Source organism: Anopheles gambiae, chromosome 3 (genome assembly GCF_943734735.2).
Source record: "Anopheles gambiae chromosome 3, idAnoGambNW_F1_1, whole genome shotgun sequence".
Taxonomy (NCBI): Eukaryota; Metazoa; Arthropoda; class Insecta; order Diptera; family Culicidae; genus Anopheles; species Anopheles gambiae.
In genome coordinates this window covers 46,081,261-46,105,178 of record NC_064602.1, presented here as the reverse complement: position 1 = coordinate 46,105,178, position 23,918 = coordinate 46,081,261, and the positions used below count along the sequence as shown (strand labels likewise).

At 48.3% G+C, this 23,918-nt stretch overlaps 2 protein-coding genes across 4 annotated transcripts; both read left to right on the top strand.

Annotated features, from left to right (window-relative positions):
• The first annotated feature begins 3,163 nt into the window (after window positions 1–3,163).
• LOC1279380 (tubulin glycylase 3A) lies at window positions 3,164–9,936 on the top strand. 3 transcript variants are annotated; one of them, XM_061660496.1, is made up of 5 exons: window positions 3,164–4,197; window positions 4,637–6,813; window positions 7,436–7,948; window positions 8,104–9,321; window positions 9,849–9,936. In XM_061660496.1, exons 2-4 carry the CDS (start codon window positions 5,298–5,300, stop codon window positions 9,276–9,278), a joined length of 3,204 nt encoding a protein of 1,067 aa, XP_061516480.1. In that variant the 5' UTR covers window positions 3,164–4,197; window positions 4,637–5,297; the 3' UTR covers window positions 9,279–9,321; window positions 9,849–9,936. The 3 variants fall into 3 exon arrangements, with proteins under 3 accessions (XP_061516480.1, XP_061516481.1, XP_319096.4); XM_061660497.1 differs by having other exon boundaries at window positions 9,846–9,936; XM_319096.4 differs by lacking the exon at window positions 9,849–9,936 and having other exon boundaries at window positions 3,164–4,186; window positions 8,104–9,278.
• Window positions 9,414–23,842, top strand: LOC1279379 (tubulin glycylase 3B). The gene is made up of 3 exons (XM_319095.4): window positions 9,414–11,555; window positions 22,641–23,162; window positions 23,255–23,842. The coding sequence occupies exons 1-3, from the start codon at window positions 10,196–10,198 to the stop codon at window positions 23,656–23,658; spliced, it is 2,286 nt and encodes a 761-aa protein (XP_319095.4). The 5' UTR covers window positions 9,414–10,195; the 3' UTR covers window positions 23,659–23,842.
• The last annotated feature ends 76 nt before the right edge of the window (window positions 23,843–23,918 follow it).

Genomic DNA, 23,918 nt, shown 5'->3' with positions numbered 1-23,918 from the left:
TCCAAGAAATGTCAAATTTAGAAAAAAGCGTATAGCAAAATAGCGTATATCGAATAGGGCATATATCGGGAATTTCCTGTACGTTAGGAAATTGAGTGTCGGGACGTGCGCCACCGCTACGAACGGATTTAATAATACCAACCTATACCTAAGGGAACCTGCTGTCGTAGCAAGAATGAAGATATGGTTAGTAACCAGCCAGAGATCATCTCGCGGTGTGCTCAGTACTTTGATGAACTACTCAATGACCAGTTCAACTAACAGATAGAGGCTCCACTAGCTGATAGTGTCAAGCTACTGCCACCTAGCGAATCTTGGAGAAGATGGCATAATTGACTTCAAAGCTGTATATGACAGACAGGGTAAAACTATACGACGCTATGAGCTCTTTTGGAATCCCGACCAAACTGATAAGGCAAATTAGAATGACAATGACCCACGTCACTTGCCAGGTGAACGTGGATGGACATCTCTCAGGCCTTTTGCTATCATCAAAGGTCTGAACGAGCTTGCTTGTCATCTATTCAACTTGGCGCTAGAGAGGACCATCGGGACTCGAGTGTGGAGACTTCGGGAACCAATTTTTATGAGTCAACCCAGATCCTGGCATACGCGGATGATATAGACATCATAGGTCTGCGGCACTCCTATGTAGCAGAAGCCTTCCAAGGGATTGAGCAGGCGACAAAGAGCCAACAATTCTCCAGGATGCTCGGTCCCTGGCTGCAGACACTCGATCTCCGAGTGGTTTCGCTTCACCTGATCCATCCATCCAATTCGCTGTGCTCTTCTGCGAACTGGGGATTGCTGTCGAACACCTTCTTGGTTGGGCATGAGTCCGGCATCCTCATGACATGCCCCAGCTATCGTATCCTGCCACATATTCCACATTTCGTGAGGTCTCAAAGTCTTTTGGATCTCAACAGTCGGTTAAACCCGTAGTATGCACGGTTTCCCTGCAAAATGCGTTTCCGGATCTCGCTGCTGATGTCGTTGTCCGAAGTAACGACCGTATCAAGATAGCAGAACTCGTTTACTACCTCGAAATTGTCGCCATCAACTAATACACTGCTTCCCAGATGGTCTGAGTCTCCGACAAGCAGGTACTTTGTCTTCGTCGCATTGATTCTCAATCCAATTCTTGCTGCTTCGTGTTTGAGTCGGGTGTATGCCTCACACAGAGGTCATCATGCCTCTAACAGCCGGATCAACTTCCCAGGGAAGTGGTACTGCTGCATGATGCTCCATAGCTCCTTCCAGTCTATGGTGTCGTAGGCCGCCTTGAAGTCGATGAATAGGTGGTGCGAAAGGAACTGGCACTCTTGGCACTTCTGGAGGATCTGCAGCAGAGTGAAAATTTGGTCGATGGTGGATTTGCCTCCAACAAACCCAACTTGGTAGCTGTCAACTAATTTAGTAGCAAGGGACACAAGTCTGCTGAAAAGGATCTGGGACAGGATCTTGTAGGCGGCATTGAGAACAGTGATGGCACGAATAATTCGAGCATTTCAGCCTGCCAAGTAGCTAATAACACTAGCTATAGGTAGAGTAACCGGTATTGCTATACTATATATGCTATGCTATACTTGGCTGCGGTCAGTGTTGGATTACGCTTCTGTAGTATGGTGCTCTACGGCATCTCGCCCGTTTGGAGTCGACCCAACATAAACTCTCCCGGTTTGATTTGCGTTCTTCTTCTTTTTTGGCACAAGAACCGTAGCCGATCAAGGCCTGTCTGTACTCATGTCGGGAATGTTGTCAAGTCTTTCGAGTTGTCGACTGTACCACCAGACCGGTTCTTAGTCGATTTTCGCTTCTAGTGCGTCCAAATTAGTGATGCGCGTTCTGGAGCACACGTAATAGGTGTTGTGGGCAGAAGTAGGTGGCGACCCTCGGACTTGCCTTGGCAGTTACGCTGCCACCGGTCAACGTCCACAGGGACAGCAGTGAGCACACGCACACTGTCGCACACACCAAGCGCGCAATGCTTAGCGAGTGCCGAGCGCAGTACAGGCATAGTGTGCACGAAGGCCGATCGAGTAGGAACTCTCGGTAGAGGCGCTCGGTGCGGCTAGTGTGCGACCACCGCTTGTATATTATAAAGTGTTTATTATTCGTAAAGCGTATATTATTTATTATGTTAATGTTATTAAGTCTACAATAAAACCAAAGTGCTCAGTTCATAACAATAGATTTTTTCCGTTTGTTAAATTGATCGATTGTAACTACCGCCAGTTTTTTTTTGTTGGAACTAGTAAGGTCGCCAGAACGGTAGGTTTAACGGAACGGCAGGTCGCCCGAATGCAGAGCTGATTGCATACGATTCTATCTTCACCATTACCATGAGAGGGAGCGGGCTTATACCCCGAACAGGTATGCATGCTTCACTCATCAGGATCTAAAGGCAAGGACAAGGCAAAAGAAACACAGAAAAATTTCCTCACGGCTACACATGTCCTTTTGATGCGTTGTCTATACGTCTAGCTCGGTATCACAGCGGCATACGGCAGGTAAGCAGTAATGAGCAACGAATGTTTCTCGTCGAACGAGTTCGCCGGTACGGCTGAATATTTAATAGGAACGGTAGGTTAAATTGTAACGCCAGGTGCAGTGGAAACGGTAGGTTAAGACGGAACGGTATGTTTGGTAGGAACGGTAGATTTGGTCGGAACGGAAGGTTAAGTCGGAACGGTAGGTTCGTGCGGAACAGTAGGTTCAGTCAGAACTAGTGATGGGCAAAACGGCTCCGAATCCGGAGCCGGCCCCGACCGTTGGAGCGGAGCCATTGGTGCGGAGCCGGCTCCAGAACGGTGGGCCCGAAGCCGGCCCACAACCGTTGGAATGGAGCCGTGAGTGCAGCGCCGTTAGTCCGGAGCCGGCTACGGAGCCGTTGGTGCGGAGCCGTGGGTGCGGAGCAGGCTCCGGAGCCGTTGGTGCGGAGCCGGCTCCGGAGCTGTCGGAGCGGAGCCGGCTCCGGAGTCTTTGGTGCAGAGCCGGCTCCGGGAAAAAGTCGGAGCCGGCTCCGGAGCCGGCTCCGGAGCCGTTAGTCCGGAGCCGTTAGTCCGGAGCCGGCTCCGGAGCCGTTGGTGTGCTCCAAAACGCCCATCACTAGACAAAACGCTATGTGCATTTAAAGCGTAGGTTGAGTCGGAATGGTACATTGGGTAGGAACATTTGAAACCAATATTGCGAACGGTAACGTAAACTTACAGGGTTTTCCAAGGGTTTTCATAGTTGTGGGACACTTTCTTGACTCTCTCTTATCGGAAATGAACTTTAAATGGAAATTAACTTTGAACGCCTTTTTGGTCAGGCTCTTTGGAAATTCCTATTGGATTTGTCCAGCAAGGGTGCTATAGAGTTCAATTCCCAATACATTAAGTTTATTTCGCGTAAGAAGGAGACAATAAAGTGCCCCACAGCTATGACAACTCCTGGAAAACCCTGTAATGCCGATCGTTCGGAATGTTTGCCCACAAATATGTACAATATGTATTGTATTTTAAAAACAAACCAATCCTTTCACGGATCACGTTTCTTTACGCCACAAACAACAAGTGGTCCGCGGACCATGGGCCGAGTTCACTTGACTATTGGTTTCGTCAGAATGACTATCGACATAGGGGAGGGGTAAAACGGTATGGATAAACGCCGATGGATATGCATATTTGAGAAATGTTTTAAAAATTACGTCATGGATTAGAGGGATGTTAAAAAAAGCAGATAATTGCTTGATGTATAATAAATTGCGGTGGAATTTCCAGCTTTAACCATCTTTATTGTTAACAAAAAAAACGATACACTACACATGGTATGGTGAATGGAATTGTTCCCTCGAATCGGTTTTTCATTCGGTACCTTTCGGTCTACCCAACCCGACTGGCTGTTGCCTTCGTGTCCTTGCGCGAGCCTTCCAAAACACTACTTTCCACGGCTTCCACGGACTCGGCAAGGTATAAAAAGGGACCAAACATTCCCGGAAGCTTTCAGTATTAGTGCCAACGCGAACCCACGCGGAAGGGTCCCGGAAGAAAAGCACGTGGCCCGGGGGCACTAACTTTACTATCGTTCTTCTGGCACGCCCTCTGGCAAAACCGGAAACATGTGGACAGCAACGAAGTGAATTTGAATGCGATTGTGGGGGTGTGTGAGCGTGTGTGGGTGTTTAGTGAACTTTCGTGTTGGTGTGAGTAAGAGGTGTGAAATAGTGATGTGGATGGAGTTTTGTGTGGAGGAGGAGGGGGGTATTTGATTTCTTAGCGATTCAAACGGGGAAAGGGGGTCTTATTTGTGCTTGGTGTTGTGTCGGAATGTACCGTCGGAAATAACGAGACACAGAGACAAACAACACCCAAGCCTGAACATGTGCTTGTTTCTCCGTGCACATACGTGGGAGGGTAGCTGCAAATAGGGGCATTAGTAGTGGGTGCAATAGTGATAGTCGCAGTAGGTTCTGCTCATCCATGGCTAACTGTGATCCGCGTGGAAGTTGTGCGAGAGTTGGTGGGTGCTTGCTTAGTATTGCGTTCGATGCTTAGCTGCTTAGTGTGTGTGCGGAATGCGGACATCGCGTTACGGTCTCTGACTTAAACGTTTATCCTTTTCTGTTCCGCCCTAAACCTCCAACGATGCCCAGTATATCTGGCGTTCTGTACGAGGCCTGTGTAGGTTGCAGACAGGAGAAAGAGAAGTGAAAGGACTGCAGCAACGAACAAGAAAGCAGCAGCAGCAGCAGGAGCGTGTTGATAGTGTTCGATTAGAGGCGAAACAAAGTGGCAAAGCGAGAGCGCGAGCGCGGATACTAGTGCGATACTTATGCGGGAATGGCAAGGGAACTACAACTGCCAGAATAATGTTGATGCTAACCCACATTGGCCCGAAACCGGGCCAAACTAGACCAGCTGTGTGGGCCTCGTCCTTAGCTCTGGTGCTCGCTGCTACACCGAGGCAATGAGGTTTATTCGGGGGAAGAAAGGAAGGCAAGCAGCCGACGTCGCGGTATGATCGTCAATTTTTGGCGGAATGACACAGTTCCGTGGCTGAGTGCACGACGAGCCAGCCTACCGAGTGATGTTGTGATTGAGGCTCACGAATATCCGTAGCGTTATTGTGCAGCGAATTGCCTCTCTCTTTGTCTCTCTCTCTGTTCGGGGACTCCGGGTAGTCCGCGCTGTGCCCGATCCGCACAGTTCAATGGAAGGCTCCAAAGTGGGAGGAACAGTGCCAACTGCTTGAGGCTTGAAACAACCGTCCGGATTTGCCGATTGAGAGTGGACGCTTCATTAACCGCCGGCGCCATGAGCATGGAAGATGAACTTAATAGCTGTAGCAGCAGTGATAGCGGTTCGAGCAGCGAGTGCCGAGTTAGCTGCAGCACCAGCAACGGCAGTGGCACGGGACGTAGCAGCATCAGCAGCAGCGGCGAAAGCACTCCCGCCACCAGCAATGACAGTGATAAGGCCAGTGATACTAGCAGCAGTAGTTTGTGTAGCAGTGAAACCGACAAGGATAACGAAAGTGATGCGGACAGAAGGAACGGTTCCCAGTCCGGCAGTACGGCACACAAAAATGGCACAACCGCAAAGGACGAAACGGGCAGCTGTCGGGTTGGCGACACCGATAAGGAGGCGGTGGTCGCGGCCGGTGGCAGCAGACCGACGACGACGACGACGGCAACGACAACTATCGGGAAAGTTATCGAGGGCAATTTGGGGCCGCTGACAGCGACGGTAAAGTTTATCAATCCGTACAAAAACAACTGGATCAATGCGGATCGATTGAACGAGCTGCGGAAGAAGGTGCAGGACGCGACCAAGCACCACCGCGTCTTTCTGCTGCGCGGCTCCTTCCACACCGTCCGGCGGGCGCTGGTCGAGCGGGGATGGGTCGAAAAGCTGGACGGGTTTCGCGTGAAAGCGCAAGCGTCCACCTCGTCGTCCGGCTTCATACTGGAGGATCTGGTGTCGCAGCTGCCGGAGCGCAAGCCGGGCGAGTCGCGCAAAAACCACATCGCCAAGTGCGAGCGCAGCATCATGTCGCGCTTTCTCGAGCACACGCCGATCGATTTCCTCTGGACGGCGCGGCGCGAGAAGGCGGACTGGCTCGATCTAACGAAAAACTCGTCACTCATCATTAACCGCTTCGCCAAGGCGCCGTTCACTACGAAGGAAGGCCTCTGCTCGGCGCTGCACGATTTCCATTGGTTCTACGAGGAGGGCATGTCCGAGACCTACTTTCCCCGGTGCTACAACGTCTGGAACCCGGAGGAGTTGAACGAGTTCGTCGACAATTTCCGGCTGACGGCGTCGATGGGCCTGCTCAAGTGGCTCATCGAGCGGCACGGGACCGAGGGCGGGGGAGGCGGCCTCGACGCCATCATCGCAGACGATGGTAACGTGCCGAGCACGTGCATTACCTTTGCACTGACGCGCTGCAAGGAGTACCTGGACTACTGCCTGCACAACGACATCGACATCGAGGAGGACACGAAGGTGTGGGACCACGACTGGGACGTCTTCCTCACGCACCACTATCTGCTCACGCACGAGGACAACCGGATACAGCTGCTGAAGGAGGAGCGGGAAGCGGACGCGATCGAGCACTACCTAGCCGAGGCGAAGTCGGTGCTGGAGCAGATCAAGAGCTACTGGCCGCAGTACGCACTGGACGGGTACCTGAACATCTGGATCGTCAAGCCGGGCAATAAGTGCCGCGGCCGGGGCATCCATCTGATGAACAACATCAAGCAAATCATTGCCATGGTGAACCCACCGATTGTCAGCAAAACGCGCTACGTGATACAGAAGTACATTGGTAAGTACAGCAGGACAGTGAAGGAATGCAATTGCCCACCGGGAAAGACACGCATTGGTATTGGTGGGCCAAAAGAACGGGGTTTGCACGCATAATTGGGCGCATGGTTGCCGTATTGGCGGCGACGGAACAGCAAGCAGGCGTCGTGGAACGTTTCATAACGTGCTAGGGACAATGTTTTTTACCATAGAAACAACTTGGCGCTTGGCATTCAGCTGTTTTCCCTTGCAAAACTCACTTTTTTTCTCGGTCTTGGTACCGCGGCGGGGGCCAAAATAGTGGAGTTATGCAGTTTTCATTCCTGTGCACTGCCTTCAGTGTTCGATCGGCCAAAGCAAAATGTAGTTTTTGTTCCTTTCCGTGTTCCGTGCGAGCAAGACAGTGTTTGCAGTTAGTGAGCAATAGTGTTTGGAAATTTGTTTAAAAAGCGTACATTTTTGGGGTTTTGGGATGAATTAATTGATCAACATTTTAACATTTTCCACTAGCAGTAATCAGTAGCGTTTGCGAAGCGAAACAAAAAAAACGGCTCCACCTTATATATTGCCGACATGATTTCAAGCCCCGTTTGTGTGGCCGGATCGCGCTGGTGCTGGTCTGTCCTTCCTTCCTTCCGTTTCAGAGCGACCACTCATTATTCACAACACCAAGTTTGACATCCGGCAGTGGTTCATGATCACCAGCGTGCAGCCGCTCAATATCTGGTTCTACAAGGAAAGCTATTTACGCTTCAGCTCGCAGCAGTACAATCTGATGAACTACCACGAATCGGTGCACCTGACTAACCATGCGATCCAGAAAAAGTACCATAACGCGGTGCGGGACGAGCGATTGCCGCACGAGAACATGTGGGACTGCCACACGTTTCAGGCCTACCTCCGGCAGATCGACAAGTACGAGATGTGGTCGGAGCGTATCTACCCCGGCATGCAGAAGGCAATCATTGGGTCGCTGCTGGCCTGCCAGGACAACATGGACCGGCGGCCGAACACGTTCGAGCTTTACGGGGCGGATTTCATGATCACCGAAGACTTCTATCCGTGGCTGATCGAGATCAACTCGAGTCCCGATCTGGCACCGAGCACGAGCGTTACTGCCCGGCTCTGTCCCCAGTGCGTGGAGGACACGATACGAGGTGAGACATCTTTGGTCGCTGCTTTCTTGGACAGCGCAATTGGTGAATACATTCCATGTTTCTCTCTCTCTTCCTCTCTCTCTTCCCCTCTCTCTCTCTCTCTTCCTCTCTCTCTCTCTCTCTCTTTCTCTCTCTCGCTGACCACTGCCACACAGTGGTGATCGATCGGCGGACTGATTCGAACGCGCCGACCGGTTCGTTCGAGCTGATCTATAAACAGGTCATACCAAAGACGCCCGCCTACATGGGGCTCAATCTACAGCTCCGCGGTCACCGTATCACACCGAAAAGCTCCATCAAGAAGGACCGCTTGCGGATGCTGCCCCTGAAGCCGGTCCAGAATGTGCTGCAGGTGTCCCGGCTGGCGACGTCGGCGGCGGCTGCATCCGCTGTGAAACAGTCCGCCTCGCCGGTCATAATGGATCTGATCGAGTGCATGCAGTTCCGGGACGGTAAGCCCGTGGACGACGCCGACTTGTCGCGCCACCATGGGCTGGTGCGGGGGACGGGCCCCTGTGGCGTTACCTCGGCCACACTGTACAAGCGGTCCAACTTTTCGCACAAGAGCCAAAACTTGCGGTACGACTTTGAGAAGAAAAAGTCGTACATCATCTCGAAGACGGGCGAGCTGTTCCGGCGGAATGGGACCGGCAGCGGCTCCAAGTACCTGACCGACGGCGACACGTACATAGACAGTGTGGAAGCCTGGGAGCGGGCTACGACTAGCTTCTTCCAGCATAATTTCTCCAACACGCTCAGTTCGCTCACCGTTAGCAACGCGCGAACCGGGTCGGAATTAGCGGACGAAGGACAATCTCGCCCGGCTCCCGGCGGCAGCAGCTCGGCGTCCGGTGGGGCAGGCAAGTGTACCATAAAAGTAACAGACTGCGACGACTGCAGCAGCAGCAGCAGCAATAGCAGTCAGTGCAACTCGGACTCGGAAAAGCGTACCGCCAGCGTGGAGAATCTCTCCACTGCCACCGCCCAGCATACGGTGCCATCATCCAGCGGCGGCTTCCCGACCGCTATCCGTTACGGCACGCGGCATACGACGGGGGGCCGCAGTAGCACCACGACCTCGAACAACTTCTACACGCTGGGCTTTAGTTTGCGAACGACAGCAAGACCACCGAAAGCCGTCGGTTCGAAGCAACCGGGCCACAAACTGCATCACGCACAATCAGCCGAGGACCTGCCAGCATCGTTCGCTGGGGAGCGTACGACCGCCACGTCACCGTTGCACCATCGTTCCGGCACTGTCGGCGGTATGGTGGAGCCACCGTCTGCAGTCTCTGGACCCACCGTGGGCTCAACGTCCGGGGCTTTCTAGCAGCCGTGGAACACCGCCGCCCGCTGCTGGGGCGGAAGGAACGGTGATGCATTTTCTCAGCTACTGCTAAGGTCCAGCTTTGCACCACACACCGGCAAATCCTCCTTTTCCTCTTCCACCACCACCACCACTCACCTGATTCCACCAATCTATAACTCCTGTTGCTCCTCATCCTCCGCTTCCTCCACCACACCGGCAACGGCCACCAACGCATCTTCCTTTCTTCCCGCCAGCTCGCTGCAATCTTCCCACCACTGGCACTCGCGCTGCAATCTTCCCATCACGCGCGGTCACTGCTTTATGGGCAGCGGCACCACCAGTAACCATGGTTACGGCATCAGCAAAGCTACGGCCACCTCTTCCACCGCCGTCGCTGCTGCTGCTGCTACAAGCAACGGCGTAGGCGCCGGCAGCCGCCTCAGCAGCTACCATAGCAATAGTGTTGTAAAAAGTAGTAGACACCATGCAGCCACTCCCGCCACACGTTTCCACGAAACGCTTTTCCGTGTACCTCTGGTGAAAATTCAAGGTTCTTCCTTACTTAAACCAAATTGTTTTGTGTTTCAGTAGATTCTAGTGTACGTTTACTTGGTGTATAAGTGTGTATGTGTGTGTGTTTATCCGGAATCCGTGGCAGCGGTAGCAGTAGTAGCAGCGGATAGTCTCGTTCGAAATCCGGAAATTGTAGGTCCAGTAGCGTCTCCTAGGAAAAGAACGTGTTTGTTGGTGGCTGGAGCGAAAGATAACATATTTAAATCTCTAAAGCCTTTAGTGTAGCTAAATTTTAACCAACTCTCGTGTTCACTCGTGTTTACCTGCTCGGTGCGACGACTACATTGCTTATCATTAAAATAAAACGCCAGCTGTTGATTAGGAAAATTGAATCGCTCTAGTGCTAAACGAAGTAGCTAAATGAAATGCATCTAAAACTTAAATTTGTTACCAGTGATGTATGGGACAGTGATCCCGGTGTTGATCTAGCGGACATAACGCTAGAGCTGGGCGAGATCGATTATGGCCGGCAGCTCGACCAGCGGTTTGAACAGGCACCGGTACAGCTCACTAGACGATTTCTCAAAGGATTACCTGCGCTAGAGCCACCACCTTCCAATGCACACAAACGTCACCAATGCCCAGGTCCGGCTGGTGCTGCTCCCGGTGATGATGATCGTCCCCTATCGCCACTCTCGCGACCATTTCCCCAGCCAAAGGCTAGCCAGCATGTGCACACCTTCCCGCGCATGGCGCCACGGTTGCAGCCCCCCGACGACGACGAAGACGCGAACCGTACGCCAAAGCACAAGTTTTTCCGCAACTATAGCTTCGATTTTCTCAAGCAAAAGCAGTTGAAGGCAAAGATTGCGTCGGCGGTGGAGAAGAAGCACATCTTCTCGATCGTTGGCCACTATCCGGCGCTGCGGAAAGCTCTCAAAACACGCCACTGGCTCGAAAAGCAAACCTTCCGGAGTGCGCTGCTGCGCGAACTCTCCCATCACGCGCTGCTGCAGAAGGCGTCGAACGGTAACGAGTACGAGGAAGCGCTCGTGTCCAAGTACCTGAAGCCGTACCTGCCGTACTTTATCTGGCAGCATCGGAACATGCGCGACTGCAAGCAGGACCGCTTCTACGCACCGTACCGCAGCCGCATACACTACGAGCGGCCGTACGATTTTGCCGTGAAGGAGAACCTGATCCGCCTGATCAATGCGTCCCACTGGCATCAGGAGGAAGGGTTCGCCGAGCTGGACTACCCGCGCACCTATCTGCTCGATACGGAGGACATCATTACCAAGTTCCAGGAGGACTATCAGCTCACGATCGTGAGCAGCTTCCTGCACCACATGGCCAAGCATCTGGAGCACGCGTTCGACGACGAGGGCACGCTACCGACGGACGTGCTGACGACGGCGATGAAGTATCTGCGCTACTATCTCGGCTGTGCGCAACACGAAGACATCGATCATGAGGAGTTTTGCGAGCCGCTGCTAACGCCGGAGAACAGGCACGAGATGGAGCAGCTGCTGGCGGGCGAGGCCCAGTTCGGTAGCATACCCGGGTACGAGGTGCTGTCGCTGGTGGCGCAGGTGAAAAAGCTGGTGCACGAGGCGGCCAAAGTGTTTCCGGACATGAAGATCGACGGGATACGTAACATGTGGATTCTGAAGCCCGGCAATCGGTGCCGCGGGCTGGGCATAATGCTCTTCAACGACGATCGCAAACTGCTCGAGCACGTGGACAGCAATCCGGACGTGAAGTACGTGGCGCAGAAGTACATCGGTGAGTGTTTTTGTCTTATTTTGTGTATGCAGTTCAACTATATTTCGGGTCAGGTGTCTTCAATTCCAAAATGGTATGAATGGATATAGGATATTACATAAATTAGATTTTTCCCTATTACGTACGCCTATTTTTGTACCAAACTTTTTTGAGCCAGTCGCTCTCACAAAAGCATAAAAAGGCAATTTCGTCACATTAATCGTTCTTTTCGAAGTGCCTTTTTCCCCGTTCATTTCCTAATTGCTTTTCCCCGCGAGTTACCTTCCTCCTCTGGTCCTGGACCTTCCTCTGTCACGTGGTTTGAAAGGGCAGCTTGAGCTGATTTCATTACCTGATTATCCTGGAGTTTCTGGAACGGGGGAACGGGAACTAATACGATTTGAGTGTAATAGGCGCTGTTGTTTTGCCCGAATCGATCAGCAGGTGGATTCAATTGGTGGAAACAACGAGCTGGAGTCGTCCTCCTAACTGTTGTCAACTCAAAACAACCCACCCATAGAGCATGGTAAGGCGGGGGGTGGGTACGGCAGGACTAAACATTAAATATCGTAATTCTGGCTTTGTTACAAGAAATCGACTAAATAAGGTTCTTCCTTGCTTTGAAACGCTTGTTTTCATCATCGTTTATCATCACTGCTACCTGTTACTTATTGTAGAAATATAACCAAACCTCCACTCTTATCAAACTCAATAGAATATTGACTTATAGCAATCTACTATTTTGTCTGGCATCTATGCTAATCGTTTAATGAAAGTTTTTGCAGAATTATCACATAAAACCCTGGGCCGTTTTAAATTGCTTTGCAAACAAACATCAGGATTGTGTGTGTGTGTTTGTGTGGCCAACGGGAGCAAAAGAGATAGAGAAAATAGACGTAAGACAGCAAAACGGGGCCACCAACACGCTACAATTTGAATTCCCAAACACTGCCTTGGTAACGGATCGGTTCGCATTATGTTGGTATACACACACATAGATACATACCAGCCAGTCCCCGTTGGCACTATGAAGGGTGGGGAGGCGTTGGCGGTATGCAAAAGACTTGATATTTTGCTACCCCCTTAGAAACATGCTTTCCTTTCTCCACTGGCGTACAGCAAAGATAATGCGATAATGTCAAACGGTGCTCCACAGGGAACTTCGCCTGTGTTGCTGATAATGTTGTATCTATTCTTTTCCGCATACTCTAACGCGCGATAGTGCTGTCTTTCGTTCCGTACCTTCATTATGCACTGCAATCGGCGGGGGTGTGGACTAAGAGTTGTGCATTCAATGCTGACCTCGCACCTAGGCAATTTATTTTCGTGAATGTTGAAGGTGAATCGTGCGCTATAATTGCGTTTGCCCTTGATAATTGTGCGCCGTGAAAGTTGGGTGCGTAAAGTTTGTGAATTTTTAATTAACGCACATTACGCACATGCATCCTGGTGCTGCAGCACTTTGGCAACGGTTCGTTGCTGAAGGATGGTGGAATGATTTGACCAATTGACTATCGGATTCAACAAGAAAAAGAAAAAAATGTGAAATTACTTGAACAAATCATTTTCAAGACTGTTTTTTCTGCCGTTTTGATTAAAATATCGTACATTTTCGGTTCCTAATTGTAATTATTAAAAAATATATAGTCATACCGGCTTATTAAATTGATTGATTGCCATACCACATTACGGGTGGCCCCGTGGAATAGTCGTCAACTCGCACGAATCAACAACATGCCCGTCATGCGTTCAAGCCTTATAAGGATCAACCGTCTCCCCGTAGCAAGAACTGATTAATCTATCGGGGGCTGCATGGCATTCTTCTTCCTCTTTGGTACAACAAACCGTTGTCGGTCAAGTCAAGGCGTGTCTGTACCGCTACCGGCCATGTTGTTAAGTTGTACGAGATCACCACTGTACCACCAGGCCGGCCCAACCGACTGCATGGCATTGATACTTAATAATAAGTCTCGAAAGCCTATAATATATGCGCCAGCAAGACAACGTAGGTTGTAACGCTTAGAAGAAGAAAAATATCATACTAGGATTGATTCAAAATGCACCACCTGCCCTCTTGGAGGAGATGATTTTAATCTAAATAAATATTACATGCTGTTGGGTGATTTTAGTGAAAAAGAATTCTTTTATTCAGGAATGTGTTGTTGTGTTGTCTGCCCTACGTTGTGTTCTGTTCCATGCGGTTTTCAATCTGACACTTCCCAAGCAGCCGTCTTCCTACCTTTGACATTTCGTTCGTTAAATGTCATTAAGTTCGTTAATATTTTGAATTCGCTAACTTTGACGGTTGATCATTACATATTCCCAACATACCGGCCGCCTTGAAGTAATGTTTCAATAAAAACATTTTCAACAATCTAATCTTCACTATCTGGTAACAAACACACCCTTGACACAGGTCTCTTGTAAGTTCCCTTAGACGTCTTAATCGTCACTACTCTTACTACCTGATCACTACCTGGATGCACTCCTATTACTCTGCCTAAACACCATTCGTTTGGTGGTAAATCCTCCTTCACAATTACCATCTGACCTATCTCGATCTTCTTGCTTCGTAATCCCTTTTGACTGACATTATGCAACTCACAAATGTACTCCTTCGACCATTGCTGCCAATGCCGTTGCACGAGCTGCTGCAGCTGCTCAAAGTGCTTCAAACGATTCTCGGGTGTTGTCACGTGATTAGCATCTGGTAACGTCAATAGAGCTTCTCCAATGAGAAAATGGCCAGGTGTCAATACGTTGAGCTCCTCTGGATCCTCCGATAAGGGTGTGAGTGGGCGCGAGTTAAGCTGAGCCTCGATCTGTGTCAACACGGTAGACATGTCAGCAAATGACAATCGCTGGGATCCAAACAGTTTGGTAAGCGTCTTCTTAGTCGACTTCACGGCCGCCTCCCATAGCCCTCCAAAGTTGGGGGCTCTCGGAGGTATGAAGTGCCAGGTGATTCCACACTTCATCGTTTCTTCCCTTGTAGTTGCCTGGAAAGAGTCGTCGCTTAACAAACGAAAAAGATCATTAAGCTCACGCTGCGCTCCACGAAAATTCAAACCGTTATCCGTATAGACATCACTGGGATAACCACGACGCGAAATGAACCGTCTAAATGCCGCCAAAAATGCTGATGTTGTCATATCCTCAACCAGTTCGAGATGCACTGCTTTAGTACAAAAACATACAAAAACTGCTATGTATGCCTTCTGAGATGTTGCTCGACGGTGAACTGGTTTTAAATACACAGGGCCGCAGAAATCGATACCAGTCGTCAGAAATGGCCTGGCTGGTGTCACTCTCTTAACTGGTAGCTGGCCAATTGGCTGCGCAACTGGTGTTGAATTAGCCTTGAAACATGTTAAACAGTTTCGGTGTATGTAGTTTGCCAATGTTCTGCCATTTAAAGGCCAAAAATCTTGCCTCATTGTTGCCAGGGTGATGCGAGGACCTCCATGCAGTGCCATCTCATGGTATGCCTTTGCAACAATTCGCGTAAAGTTGCCCTTTGCCGGAAGAATCATGGGATGTTTTGTGTTGTATCTGATGTTTGTTTGCCTAAGACGTCCTCCAACACGTAGGACACCTTCATCATCCAGAAACGGTCGCAACTTCCTTAGTTTTGATGTGCTAAGCAATTCTCCCTTTTCTTCTAATTCCCGCATCTCAACATGGAATTCAATTCGTTGTAAATCGACGACTAAACGTCGGATCGCTCTAATAAATTCGTTATATGTAATCGGACCGCTGACTAATGGCTCATTCCTGCATCTTTGAGCAAACCGGATACAATAAGCTGCCACTCTACCACATTTCCAGTAGGAGGAATAGCGATCCAGGAAAGGATGTGCTGCAACGCCCACCGTCATTACAGCCACTTGTCGCTTTCGCTCGAGTTGCGATTCATCGATGTCAGATTTCTCCTCAGGAAATGACCATGTGCACTCATCATTCGAGAGCCAGTGTGGCCCCTGGAACCATTCCTTAGTGAGTTGATTAGGTAAAGCACCTCTGGACAGGATGTCTGCTGGATTTTCACTTCCCTTCACATGTTGCCAATGATTTCCTTGGGTTAAGTCCTGTATCGTGGCGACTCTATTTGCCACGAAAGTCGCCCACGTATACGATGGAGCTCTTAACCAGTTCAGCACAATGGTAGAGTCACTCCAGAAATAACTTTCTGTTATTTGTTGCTTCAAGGCGATGCATGCAGTTTTCCAAAGTTTTGCTCCCAGCACAGCAGCACAGAGTTCCAACCGTGGTAAGCTCAACTTCTTAAGTGGCGCTACTTTAGATTTTGCTGCAAGGAGACCTATTTTTACTGTGCCTTCGCGATTTGTTACTCGGAGGTAAACGCATGCGCCATAGGCTACTTCGGAAGCATCTGCAAAAGAATGAATTTGCACATTGGTATGATCAAGAAGCATCACATACCTTGGAATCCGCATCTCCTTTACCAGGTACAATTGTTTCTTAAACAATTCCCATTGGTCAGCCAAATCCACAGGGATTGGATCATCCCATTCCTTTGTGGCTATCCACAAACGCTGCATCATGATTTTCGCCCAGGCGATAATTGGAGCAATTATGCCAAGCGGGTCGAATAATTTGGCTATGAACGAAAACACGTTCCGCCTGGTAGGAGGTTCATTTGACACATCGTCGAAATCTGCCGCTACTCCTAACGAATCAGTAGTTGGATCCCAATATACGCCAAGCGTTTTTACTTGATCCTCCGGTCCAATACTCACAAGCTTGCATTTATCTTTCTCCTCTGGAGACAGGTTTCGCAAAACCATTTTGTTATTTGAGTTCCACTTCCGTAAATGGAAACCTCCTTTCTCCAATAGTTGCCGCAACTCACTTACTAGCTGGACAGCTTCAGCATCACTATTTGCTCCACCGATGTAGTCATCCACGTAGAATGATTCTTGTAAAGCCCTTTTACCTAATGGAAATCGCTCTCCTTCATCCGCCGCAAGTTGAAAGAGCACTCGAGTTGCCAAAAAGGATGATGACGTCAGGCCAAATGTGACTCTCTGAAGTTCGAAATGTTTTATCTCCTCTTGTTGAGAAGATCGCCATAAGATGCGTTGCAATGGTGTGTGTTCCTCATGAACCTTTACCTGCAAGTACATCTTCTCGATGTCCGCAATGAGTGCGATGGCATACGATCTAAATCGCACAATTAGATCAAAGAGTGTGTCTTGCAACACAGGTCCATTTAGGAGGCAATCATTTAGTGCAAAACCAGTTGAGGTTTTAGCGGAACCATCGAAAACCGGGCGCACTTTGGTGCTAGCACTGGATAATTTCACAACTGGGTGATGTGGTAAATAGCATGGCTTCACGTTGTCACCTTGTGACATGTCAGGAGATACCTCTACTAAATATCCCAGCTCTTGATACTGCTTTATCGTTGAGCAGTAATTTTCGTATAGTGCCACATCCCTCGACAATCGGTTTTCCAGTTGTAGAAATCTTTTCCTTGCCGTTCCTAAGGACTCTCCAATCCTTTCCCAACCTTTGAGCTTTATGGGAAGTTTTACTATGTATCGACCCGTTTCGTCACGAGAATGTGTTGTAACGAAACTTTGCTCACAATCTTTCTCTTCTTGGGTCAAGCTGTTCTCTGGACACACCTCTTCGATCGACCAAAATCGCTCAATTTGCTCCGCAATACTCACATGAGAACAAATCGCTGATGTTTTCTGCTGCGTTTGCTTTGGTCCAGTTAATACCCAGCCGAACACAGTATTAACAAAATATGGATGAGAATCGTTCATTCTATAGACTCCAGGCCGGCCGCCGTCTAGCGCTAGAAAATCAAAGAAATGCTCCGACCCCAACAACATATCGATCTCTCCACCCTGATGCCATCCAGGGTCTGCTATTTTACCTTCATTCGGAATGCATGCGTTAGGAAGATGTACTGGCTGAAGATTGTGAGTGATGCCGTCCATCACTAAGAATTCCATTCTTCTCGCATAATTGTTGGTCTGCGACGCAACTTCCGCCGTTACAGCTATGTCACTACTGACCTCATGCTTTCCTATACCTGTTAGTTTGATTCCGCTAGCTCGCCGTTGTAAACCAAGCTTTCTACAAAGTTTCTCAGTCAAGACGTTGAGCTGTGAGCCACTATCTAATAGCGCTCGCGTTTGAATGAACATACCATTCTACCATTCACATTTACTAGAGCTGTAGAAAGCACGCCGCAAGAAACACCTGATCTTGTAACAGCCATAGTGAGCGTAGCATTTCCATGATTTGCACCTTGTGCTTCATTGACGAATGTTTCATCAACATTGTTGTTGCTTTGAGCTGATGTGCTAGGCATAGTGTTTTCTTTCGGTAACCACATATGTAAAAGAGAATGATGAGCACCCTTACATGCACGACAACGTACCTTTGATACGCATTGGTTTCGAAAATGGCCTTTTCCTAAACAGTTTAGACAAAGCTCTTTTGCTCGCGCAATCTTGATTCGTTCTTTCACCGCCATTGAAATGAACTCGTCACATTTTGCTGTTGAATGCTCTGCACCGCAAACATTGCATTTAAGCTTTTTCTCACCTGCTGTCACGTGAATCGCCAATTTCGGAGCTTTTGATGTTGGCAACGGTTGGTTTCGCTGTTCTATTTTATCTTCGCCCAAAGCTTCCAAAATTCGTACTTGTCCTCGCAAGAATTTTATTAGATCGTTGTAATTAGCATCATCTTGTGCCTCAACTGTTCGCTCCCACTCACGCTGAGTTCCTTCATCGAGCTTTGATGTTAAAAGCTGCGTGAGCATGATACCCCATGTTGACGGCGTTTCTCCTAACTGTTGCAATAACTTTGTGTGCCTTTCAAAACCATCGATTACAGCGTTGATATTTGCGGCTGTTGGTTTTTTCATTCTCGGCCAGTTTAGCAACTCATTCGTATGTCTTTTCTTTTGTATGTATGGGTTAGCAAAACGACTTACCACAGCGTCCCATGCAGCATCATAGCTTGCTGCGCATATCGGAAAAGCCTCGATCACTTTTAATGCTTCACCCTTTAGCGAACTCTTCAAATAATATAACTTTTCTACTTTAGAAAGAGTTATGTTGTTGTGCACCATTTGCTCATACATGTCCCTAAACTGTAGCCACTCATCGAATTTACCTTGAAATTCTGGTAGCGCCATTTTGGGGAGCTTCACACCGCCTGTGGATGTGTTAGTAACGTTGCTCATATTCTCGTCCTTCTTTGGCACGTTGCTGCTACGCTGCATTCTCTTAAGTCTGCCTGTTAGCACACACACACGCTCATCGAAGTCAGCAAATATAGCAAAATTTTCTTTCTTGTTGTGCTGGTCGTCAAACTGCCTTATTTCCTTTGAAACCTTTACAAAATGCTCCCAGCACCTCTCAAGACGTTTTAATCGAGCTTCGACTTGTTCCAACTCAACTATTCCCGAATTTTCCACAAATTTTTCTAGTCTTACTAGACATTCAATCAAGCCATCTCGTTCCTCCTTTGCGAGAGCAAGAGCCATTGCACTGTTGTCTATTATCGTGCTATTTTCCTTTTCTGAGTCCGAGAAACCACGGAAACTTTCTTCGCTTGAGGCTTTGGCTTGCGTCATTTTCACTTTCACCAGTAATCCTGGTCACGGCACCATATGTTGGGTGATTTTAGTGAAAAAGAATTCTTTTATTCAGGAATGTGTTGTTGTGTTGTCTGCCCTACGTTGTGTTCTGTTCCATGCGGTTTTCAATCTGACACTTCCCAAGCAGCCGTCTTCCTACCTTTGACATTTCGTTCGTTAAATGTCATTAAGTTCGTTAATATTTTGAATTCGCTAACTTTGACGGTTGATCATTACATATTCCCAACACATGCCTCTCACTGCCCCACCAGTAATCTGTGCCAGCTTCCTTTTTTCACATCGGTATCTATTATTGGCCGGTCTCGTAGTACAGTCGTCAACTCGTACGACTTAACAACATGCCCGTCATGGGTTCAATCCCCAAATAGACCGTGCCGCCATACGTAGGACTGACTATCCTGCTATGGGGGGAATCAATTAGTCACTGAAAGCCAAGCCCACAAGTGGGTACAGGCAGGCCTGGACCGACATCGGTTGTTGAGCCAAAGAAAAAAAAAATCTATTATTGAAGTAGTTTTTAATTTAGGAACGATGTGTTGGTTAAGTAACTATTAAAGGTGAAAATAACATTGTTTTACCAAACCTTTCTCAGAGTCAATTCGCGCAACAGCAGCTCGGATTTAAAGTACCTAATACTGCATTGAATTCAATGAAAAAAAAACAGTATTTAATCTATGATGTAGGATCCAGGATTGAATTTTCGGAAACAAGTTATAATTTTAACATTAAAAAGTATGTGACTTGTGAAATTTCACACTGAGAGAATTTAGATGCTGTTCGAATTTTCGAAATTCGTAATTCGACATGGAAACCGTCCCGATTTTGACCAATTACATCGTTACGATTACTTTATTTGCTTAAAATGTTCAGATATTATTGGTATTTTTATTCGTCTCTGAAATCAGGAGGTTTTGCTCGTTTGAAGTGCGTTGGGCAGAAGTGTGGTCAATCAAATTATACTTACATACTTACCTATCCAGCGGTATAACCACTTTGCAGTTTTAGCTTTGCTGGCCGAAAGTGAGGCGGCCGTACATCTCGTATAGCTCGTCATTGTATCTGCTCCTCCACACAAGCGTGGACAAAAATAATTCTGAGCATCTTGCTCTTCTTCGCTTTCTCAAGCTATGGAAAAACCGGTTGGCAGCCAGCATCCTTACGCGCAATTCAGCTTCCATGCTATTGTCGGTGCTGAACTTTGACGCGAGATAGGTAAAATGGGACGACTTTAAACCTATCTGTACGTCACCCATACGTAAGACTGGATTTGTTGTTGCTAGTGCCGCTGATGTTGCCACCATTAGTTTGGTTTATCTGCAATCTGAGGTTCTCTGCTGCCTGTTGGATCCCTTGGTAGGCTTCTACTACATAGGAGAGCCGCAGACCAATGATGTCTATATCATCAGCGTATGCTAGTATTTGGGTTCATTTATGGAAGATGGTTCCCGAAATGTCCACCCTCGCGTCCCAGACGGCCCTCTCTAGCGCCAGGTTGAATAGGAGACAGGCAAGCCCGTCCCCCAGGCGCAGACCTTTTGGTGGTAGTAAACCCTGATCCTGAGAGTTTTCCATCCTCCTTTACCTGGCAAGTGACGTTGACGTCATAGTCATTCTAACTAGCCTTATCAGTTTTACCCTGGCTATGCTATCATATGCAGCTTTGGAATCAATGAAGAGATGTTACGTGTTTTGTCCGTATTCTGCCATCTTCTATACCGCATGGACCTCACCAGGAAGACTATTTTATAGGCGGTATTCAACACCGTAATACCCATGGTAGTTGTTGTAGTCCAATCTATGTTAGTGCTAAGTGGCACTAACACGATGCTATCTGCTCCATCTGTTCGTTAAACTGGTCGTTAAGTAATTCATCAAAGTGCTGAGCTCACCGCGAGAGAGGACCTCATACAGGTAACGATCTACGCGGTTCGCCCATATTATGACAGCCAGTTTCGGTAATCTGCATTCGCTTGGTAAAACTTTCATGTTGGGCCTTACTTAACTATATTTAGTATAACATATTCTATGCAAAAGTACCCCTAAGTGTCCGCAATTTCAAACAAAACGGTATCACTTTTCCTTTCCCTTTTTAGTTTACTCACACTACTATATGTTTCTCTCTTTTCTTGAAGGGACCACCACCCTTACTATAATATGCAATCCAATATTATTGTGTTTTACCACGTGACATATAATTTTACTACTCTCGCAGCACAACGCTCCCATACGCGTTGGAATAGGAGGTGTCCCAAACGTGCCAATCCTAAATAGTTGGAATGTAAACAGTCACCCACGTGTGTGTGTTTTGTGTGGTGCAGTGCACGGAATGTTTGTGTGCTGTCCCTGTGGTAACCACCGCGTTATGTTCTCTAACTACACGAGGTGTGAAGCCGATGCACATCTGCTAGCGGTTATTCATCAGGGCATTATTCGTACTTCGTGCTTCTTCCCCCCTTGTGTGCAAACGCTTTCGACACTTTGAATGATTCTTCTTTTCAATAACTAGGCCATTTATGGATTGGTATTCGTGGCGTGACACCACCGCAAGCATTCCGGCGTGCAAGCAGGTCAGGGATTGTGGTAGTAAGTATTCGGATTCAGGTAGTTGGCCTATGTATTTCGATAGTGAAATCCAATCATTATGCCTAACAATCGATGAGGAAGTTTTTACGGCAAGTGGGTGGATCGTTTATAAGAGGGGGAGACGGAAGCTAACCAAAGGCCTGGTGTCCTGTCTTCCGGTCGGGAACTGCTACTGCCTTCTCCTCCTTTCTCGGGACATTTTCAGGTGAAGGTCGGCCGTTCGATCCAACAGGTACCGAGGCGTTAGGGGAAAAGTTAGTTAACTTATGTGAATAACGTTTTTGCGAACCGTCTCAATTGCTGTAGCTGTAAAACAGTGGCACGGCACGCTTTCCATCGGTTGTACTAATACAAAGAGCGTTGTTCGTTAATGCGAAAGCTTAGCTTTATTTAATGTCTTTAGCGCCTATTCGATCTCCCTGCGCAGTCAGTGTAAGTTTGAAATGCCGATACCATGATTCCGTAACTTGATAGGATAATTGGCCTCATTTCACGTGCAGAACTGACTGGAAAGGACGAGGCGTTGAACACTCGTTCTCTCGGTAGCATGGTTTTGATTAAGGTTTAAATGAGGGCAATTGTTTCGTGTGCGCCTGGTTCAGGGGTGGAGTTCCAATTCCAAGTTTACAGATAATAATCTTGCCGTTTAACAAATTTAAAGAATACAATGTTCCGTTTTTACAAGGTTTCCGGGGCAAGAAGGGAGACTTTCCTTGTAACTGCAAACGTAACTATTAAGCATTAATTCAATTTTTAATTGTTATACTGTTCGGTATATAAGTACCTGCCACAGGTACGTTCCTTTAAATCTCACTTTAAACGTGTTTACTTCGTTTTGCTTCCTTGATTTGTACACCTTTTGTTTCGATTTTCAGAACGCCCGCTGTTGATACACTGCACCAAGTTCGACATCCGCCAGTACTTTCTCATCACCTACACGAACAACGTGCTGAAGGTGTGGATGTACCGGAACTGCTACCTAAGGTTTAGCTCGCGCCAGTTCAATCTGGACGATTTTAGCGAATCGATCCATCTGACGAACTACTCCATCCAGAAGAACTACGCGAAGGAGGTGCGCGAGGGTGCGGATGCACTGCCAGCGAGCAACATGTGGTCACTGAAGCGCTTCCAGGAGCATCTGCAATCGCTCGACAAGGGTTTCTACTGGGAGCGCAAGATCTATCCGGACATGAAGAAGAACATCCTCGCCATCGTCTGCGCCAGCCTGGACGGGATGAAGATGGAGCGCAACATGTTTGAGCTGTATGGGGCCGATTTTATGGTGACGGAAAACTTTCGCACCATGCTTATCGAGATCAACACCAGCCCCGATCTGTCCTCGTCCACCGACGTAACGTCCGTCATTTGTCCGGCCGTGCTAGAAGATCTTGTAAAAGGTAGGAGACGTGTGTGTGTTGTTATTTGTTTTTTTTTTTTTGGTTAGAATATCTAATCACCCGTTTCCCTGCCCTGCCCGCCCCTGTTGCAGTTGTAATCGACAACACGAAGGACAAACGAGCTGGAACGGGACAATTCGAACTGATTCATTCACTAGAGATACCGCGTGTGGCACCGTACGGCTACGGACTGACCGTCGACGGACGTTCGATGCAATCGAAACATCGCTCCAAAAGTCCACTGTCCCCGATCAACACGTCCACAGGACCAACGGTCGCCTCTACCGCCACATCCACACCGAAGCGAAGCACAGCAGCGGCAGGAACGACCGTAGCAACAACAGTCGCAACAGGGGGAATAATATCGACCGGAGCAAATGGTGGGAATGCGAAACATTCGCGCTACGCCGCCAGTAGCTCGGAATCTTCCAGCAGAGGCAGCAAAACGTCGCTTACGAGCGTCATTTTAGACAGGCCGCGTACGACGCTGAAGTAAGCGTCCCTGTGCCTGTCCCGGTGGTCGAGGACCGCTTCTTTTTGGGGCCCACCACAGTTGTTCATAGCCCTAGATTTGCTAGCCGAATTAGTTCATGGAAATAGCAAAACCAACCAAAAACTGTATACTTTCGATATGACACACATAGCTATATTTCTAAATACATTTTATGTCGTTATCAGAACGCTAATGTTTCATTTCCACTTTCTACGGCACCCCCCTTCCCCCCCCCCCCTCAAATTTGCTTGTGGATAATAAGC

Coding starts and splice junctions, on each gene's coding strand:
- LOC1279379 (XM_319095.4), top strand. CDS start 10,196: ATGCATCTAAAACTTAAATTTGTTACCAGTGATGTATGGGACAGTGAT. Junction 11,556..22,640: donor CGTGGCGCAGAAGTACATCG/GTGAGTGTTTTT, acceptor TTCGATTTTCAG/AACGCCCGCTGTTGATACAC. Junction 23,163..23,254: donor GCTAGAAGATCTTGTAAAAG/GTAGGAGACGTG, acceptor CCCCTGTTGCAG/TTGTAATCGACAACACGAAG.
- LOC1279380 (XM_061660496.1), top strand. CDS start 5,298: ATGAGCATGGAAGATGAACTTAATAGCTGTAGCAGCAGTGATAGCGGT. Junction 6,814..7,435: donor CGTGATACAGAAGTACATTG/GTAAGTACAGCA, acceptor CTTCCGTTTCAG/AGCGACCACTCATTATTCAC. Junction 7,949..8,103: donor CGTGGAGGACACGATACGAG/GTGAGACATCTT, acceptor ACTGCCACACAG/TGGTGATCGATCGGCGGACT.